At 46.3% G+C, this 6,000-nt stretch overlaps 1 protein-coding gene across 1 annotated transcript in view; it reads left to right on the top strand.

The window, feature by feature from the left end:
• The first annotated feature begins 1,238 nt into the window (after window positions 1–1,238).
• LOC128967591 (cadherin-10) overlaps window positions 1,239–6,000 on the top strand; it is a 71,446-nt gene continuing 66,684 nt past the window's right edge. Inside the window, exon 1 of the mRNA XM_054381758.1 lies at window positions 1,239–1,469. Within this exon, the coding sequence (XP_054237733.1) occupies window positions 1,239–1,469 (231 nt within the window). The remainder of the gene's footprint in view (window positions 1,470–6,000) is intronic.

The raw sequence follows: 6,000 nt of genomic DNA, 5'->3' as shown, positions 1-6,000 counted from the left end.
ATGCAGTTATAAGCTCTCCCTGGATCCTTCTCTTCCCCAAGCTGAACAGCACCAACTCTCACAACCTGTCCCTACAGGAGAGGTTGTCAGGCCCTCTGATTATCTTTGTGGGCCCTCTCCAGCAGATCTCTCTCCCTCTTGTGCTGGGGGTCCTATAGCTGGACACAATACTGCAAGCAAGTCTCAGTGCTTTTTATCTGCAGAGTACAGAATCAGAGAATCATAGACTGGTCTGGGTTGGATGGGACCTCCAGAGGTCTTTTTGCCCATCCCCCTCTGCAGTCAGCAGGGAAATCCTCAATTAGATCAGGCTGCCCAGAGCCCTGTCCAGCCTCAGCCTGAATCTAGTGTGAGGTGTCCCTGCCCATGGCAAGGGGGTTGGAACTGGATGATCCTTGAGGTCCTTTCCAATCCTGACAGTTCTGTGATTGTAGGATTCTCTGATTATGGATCTTGGATCTCAGATTGCAATATGGGAGGCTTCCTGTTCCAGTGGCTGGCTCCTGTGTGTGGTCTCTTTTTCTGCAGGCATGGTGGCAGAATGGGTGGCAGTTGGGTAGCTGCTGGCTTGGGCTGTGATGTTTTCTGCTGGGGTTTTCCTGTATTTCACTCTGCTTGATCTGCAAATAGGCTAAGCTGGGGTCATCAAGCACTGTATTATTGTTAGATTATTACACCTGCATTGTATCATTAGATCATTAGATTCATTAGATTGATAGCTAAGGTAATTCCACATTGTGCTCATGACATCTCAAGATCTTGTCTCTTAATCTCAGCCCTGAGTTTTCAGTGTCACTTTTCCCCTCACTTTTGTGCTGGGAGAGCAGACAGATTAGCCCTGGAGCTAAACCATTATACTGCTGAAGCCACACTTGGAGTACTGTGTTCAGTTTTGGGGCCATCACTACAAGAATCTGGTTGATTGGATAGGGCTGGGTGATTGTTGGGCTGGATGATCTTAGAGGTCTCTCCCAACCTGGTTGATTCTATGAATATCTGCAGGGATGGTGCCCCAACCTCCAGAAGCAGGGATGCTGGACACTGGGGAGTGAGTGCATTTCAACTTACATTGCCTTTTTGTTTGCTTTCAGGATTTGGCTATTATGCACACTTCAGAGATGAGCTGCTGGAGACTGCTTGGCTGCCTCAGCAACTAGAGGCATAAAGAGCAAGTCGGGAAAAACAAAACTGTAGACTCCTCCACTGACCAGCTTGGAGAGGATCAGCAGTGGAGAACTATGACTATACAGCAAGTCCTATTACTTCTGCTGCTCTGGATGTGGCTGCCACAGCCTTGCCATACAGAAATGCTGTTCAGAAGGACTCCTGATCTCAGACCCAAAAGCTTTGGAGGACGTTCAACAGGGCATGACGGGAAAACGATTCACCGCCAGAAGCGAGGCTGGATGTGGAACCAGTTCTTTCTTCTGGAGGAATACACAGGATCTGATTATCAGTATGTGGGCAAGGTAAGCTTCTGATGAAGGTTTCTGTGTTGCCATCAGCTTTACTCACAGGATGTTAAGGGAAGAGCTGACACAATAATTCTTCTCTGGCTTATATCCTTGTAAGAGTGTGAGAGCTGAAATCCCCCTCCCACACTGACAACAGCCAGGTTAGCTCAGTCTGGAAGCAAATGAAGCTGTATTCTGCAGGCAAAACTACAATCTGTGATGAAATGCAATGGATATGTACAAATAGACACTATTCACAGCATTTACAAATATGTACAATCCACAGAAAAACACAACCAAGCCCCCTGGCTTCCCCCTTCCCTCAAGGGGCTGTGCTTCTTCCCCAAGGGGTCTCCCCCACCAGCCAGAAGGACTCCCCCCAGACCTCCCTGGCAGAAGGTAGAGAGTCAAGAAGCAGAGAGGCTGTTAGCTTGTCAAGGACAGTAGGTTGTCTTCAGCCAGGAGAGAGAAGCAGCAGGCAGACTGAGAGAAGATGGACTGTGAAAATTCCTGACTGTTCCACCTTGTTTTGAGTGGTGATCCTTAAACATTTCTATCTGTCCAATGGAAGTGTTTGGAATAATCATTAGTTTGCTTTCTTACACCCAATAGTGATTTATTTACATTCTTTCACTTTCTCTGCTCAAACTTTGTGAAGAAAGACAGTCTTAAGATCATCACGATCCTGAGTGCTAGGAGTATTGAAAGTGGGGATTGGGGGGGGGAAAGGAAAATTCCATTCAATAACTGACACAGGCTGCAGCCAGAAAACTTGGTCTGCACTTTATGTACCTGCAGGTCAGGGAAAATGATTGAACAATTGTTTTGGAACAAATTGAACAAGGGTTTTTGCCTTTTGCTCAGCTACATTAGCACAATGGGGTTGTGGTTGAGGTCTCTGCATCACCCCATGGAAACACAGAGCAGGAACAATAAAGGAGCAGAGAGAAGTCATAGGATCATAGGATGTTAGGGATTGGAAGGGACCTTCAAAGACCATGGAGTCCAAACCCCTGACAGAGCAGGACCAGATAATCCAGCACAGGTCACACAGGAACACATCCAGATGGGGCTGGAAACTCTCCAGACAAGGAGACTCCACAACCTCTCTGGGCAGCCTGCTCCAGGCCTCTGGCACCCTCCCAGTGAGGAAGTTCCTCCCCCTGTTGAGGTGGAACCTCCTGGGCTGCAGTTTAACCTGTTCAAGTGTTCCACTCCCCTCATGGTGCAGAATTTGATCCTAACACCCAAAATATTCACCCATAGGTGAGTTTGTTGACTCTTCAAGACTGAGAACAGAGGCTGTCTTGTTTTCATTTCAAAGGTCCAATTCACAGACCTGACAGCAGCCTGAAGTCAGTTTTGGTAGAATACTGAAGAAGGTTTTATTTGATATCTCACTTTTACTTCTTTTTTTTTTTTTTTTTTTTCCTTACACCTTGATACTTGAGTGCAATCCATTTATCAATTTGCTAATGAGACCAAGTGGCCAATACGGTCCTGTTAGTCACTGGGGTAGGTTTCCTGCCACTGCTTTTCTCTGAGAAAACTATTTCAAAATATTTGACTTTACCATTTTTTTCCCCCTCCAATAATCCCAACAGCAGTGATCTGCATGCTGAAACTAATGCCTAACAGAGACAAATCTGCTCTGTGCAAGCACAAAGTGCAATAAGCATCAATCAGTTGCCAGGAAGATTCAGAGGGAAGGCAGTTTGAGTTATGGGCATCCTTCCAGCAGGTGTTAAGCCACCAGTAAGATGCATTTTGCTGCCTTCATGGAGAAAAGTCATGGCTCTTGGGTTGTTTCCAAACTCAGAGTTTGTACCTGATTAGGCATTGTACTCAAATTGGCATCATTCTGCAGAATAACCTGAGACACAGGGGAAGTAGTTTGCTATGAACTCCCCAGTTCCTTTCACTTCAATTTCTCTTTCAAAATTAAAATTCATAGAATTCCACATTGGTTTGAGCTGCAAGGGACCTTAAAGATGATCCAGTTCCAACCCCTGTGCCGTGGGCAGGGACACCTTCCACCAGACCAGGTTGCTCAGGGCCTCATCTAGTGTGGCTTTGAACAACTCCAGGGAGGGAGTATGGAAGTTTCTTGCAAGTTCTTACAGAAGCCACACCAGTAGCCCACTCCCCTGCTCCCAAAATGCCCTCCTGTTTGATACAAATCCAAAGCAAGCTCCTACTTTTCTTCTATTCTTATAAAAACTTCTTAATTCTTTTTATTTTTTTCTTTTTTTCTTTTTTTTTTTTTTTTTTTATGGGACACAGTCTTACATGGGACTTCAGAGAATCATAGAATGGCTTGAGTTGGAAAAGACCTTAGTGATCATAAGACCACAGATGTCAGGGTTTGGAAGGGACCTCCACAGATCATCAAGTCCAACCCCCCTGGCAGAGCAGGACCAGAGAATCCAGCACAGGGCACACAGCAACACAGCCAGACAGGGCTTAGAAAGGCTCCAGAGAAGGAGACTCCACAACCTCTCTGGGCAGCCTGCTCCAGTGCTCTGTCACCCTCCCAGGGAAGAAGTTCCTCCTCCTGTTGAGGTGGAACCTCCTGGGCTGCAGTTTCCATCCATTGCCCCTTGTCCTATCACAGGACACAACTGAGCAGAGCCTGTCCCCTCCTTCTTGACCCCCAGCCCTCAGATATTTAGAAACATTTATTAAATCCCCTCTCAGCCTTCTCCTTTCCACACTAAGCACCCCCAGGACTCTCAGCCTCTCCTCCCCAGGCACTGCTCCAGGCCCTTCAGCATCCTTGCAGCCCTCCCTTGGACTCTCTCCAGCAGCTCCCTGTCCCTCCTGACCTGGGCAGCCCAGAGCTGGATGCAATATTGCAGGGGAGGTGTGAGCAGGGCAGAGCAGAGGGGGAGGAGAAGCTCCCTGGCTCTGCTGGCCACACTCCTCTGAATGCCCCCCAGGACCCCCTTGACCTTCTTGGCCCCCAGGGCACATTACTGTCTCATGAAGAACTTCTTGTCCACCAGCGCTCCCAGCTCCTTCTCCTTGGGGCTGCTCTCCAGCAGATCACCTCTTAATCTTTCCTGCTGCAGTTTATTCTTCCTTCCCAGCTGCAGCACTCTACACTTATCCTTCTTGACCCTCATTTGGTTCCTCTCTGCCCAGCTCTCAGCCTGTCCAAGTCTCACTGAATGGCTGCACAGCCTCCAGGTGTCTCAGCCAAGCCTCCCATCTAGTTCCAACCCCTCTGCCACAGGCAGGGACACCTCCCACTAGCCCAGGTTGCTCAAGGCCTCATCCAACCTGGCCTTTATCATGAAAAAAGAAAAGAGGAAAAAAAAAAAAAAAAAAAGATATTCCAAAAAAGGAAATAACTGTTAAAACTAACCCCATTTATATTCAAAGCCATACCTCAGGGAAATAAAAAAATAAATTCCAGTCCATTACAGTACATTTCTTCACTCCAAGAATTAAAAAACATAATAGAAAAGGGAGCTCTAGAAATGTTTGACCTGCACCTTGTTTGAGATGACAAATGTGTAAACAGCCAATAGTTTCAACAGCAATTCAAAGGCTGATGAGGCTTTTCTTTTTTTTTTTTTTTTCCTTTCTTGATTTTTGTTTTGCTAAATCAGATGCAGATGACCTTTAAAATCTCCTATGCACACAGACAGCAAGGAAGAGCTGGGGGTAATACTGAGGAGAAAAACAAAATACCCATGAGGGAGAGTTCTAAGAAGTTAAAAGTTGCTGCTTACCCTTTTAAAATGTCTTCCTGCTGGAAGATTTTTCTCATTTTTGTAAGAGTGGGTTTGTCTTTGAAGATAATTAAAAATAGGAGGAAATATAAATGGCAAATTCTTTCAGTGCCTTCTGTTTTGAGCCAGTCTGTAGCTATAGAGTTGATGGATCTCAAGTAGCTGGCAGGCAGAGAGTGGGTCCAGAGGGCCATGAAAATGATCAGGGGGTTGGAGCATGTCTGCTATGAGGACAGGCTGAGGGAGCTGGAGAAGAAGTCTCCAGGAAGACCTAATAGCAGCCTGCCAGTACCTGAAGGGGGCTACAAGAAGGATGGAGAGAGACTGTTTGCAAAGGCCTGCAGGGACAGGACAAGAAGCAATGGCTTCAAACTAGAGAAAAGTAGATTTAGACTGGATGTTAGGAACAGGTTCTTTACTATGAGGGTGGTGGAACAATGGAACAGGTTGCCCAGGCAGGTGGGCTCCATCCCTGGAAATAGGTAAGGTGAGGCTCAAGAGTGCTCTGGGCAACCTGATCTGGTTGAGGATGTCCCTGCTGACTGTGGGGGAGGATGTTGGACTGGATGAGCTTTGGAAGTCTCTTCCAAGCCAGACCGTTCCATGATTCCATGATTCTATGATTCCATGATTCTATGATTCCATGATTCTATGATTCTATGATTCTATTATTCTATTATTCTATGATTCCATGATTCTATGATTCTGTGATTCTATGTTTCTATGATTCTGTGATTTGTTTGCAGGACTGAATAGACATCACTGTCCAGCTCCTCAGTGTGGCTTCCTTAAACCAAACTATTTGTGTT

Source organism: Indicator indicator, chromosome 6 (assembly GCF_027791375.1).
Source record: "Indicator indicator isolate 239-I01 chromosome 6, UM_Iind_1.1, whole genome shotgun sequence".
NCBI lineage: Eukaryota > Metazoa > Chordata > Aves > Piciformes > Indicatoridae > Indicator > Indicator indicator.
The sequence above is the reverse complement of the archived record's forward strand: the minus strand, read 5'-3'. Positions and strand labels throughout refer to the sequence as shown.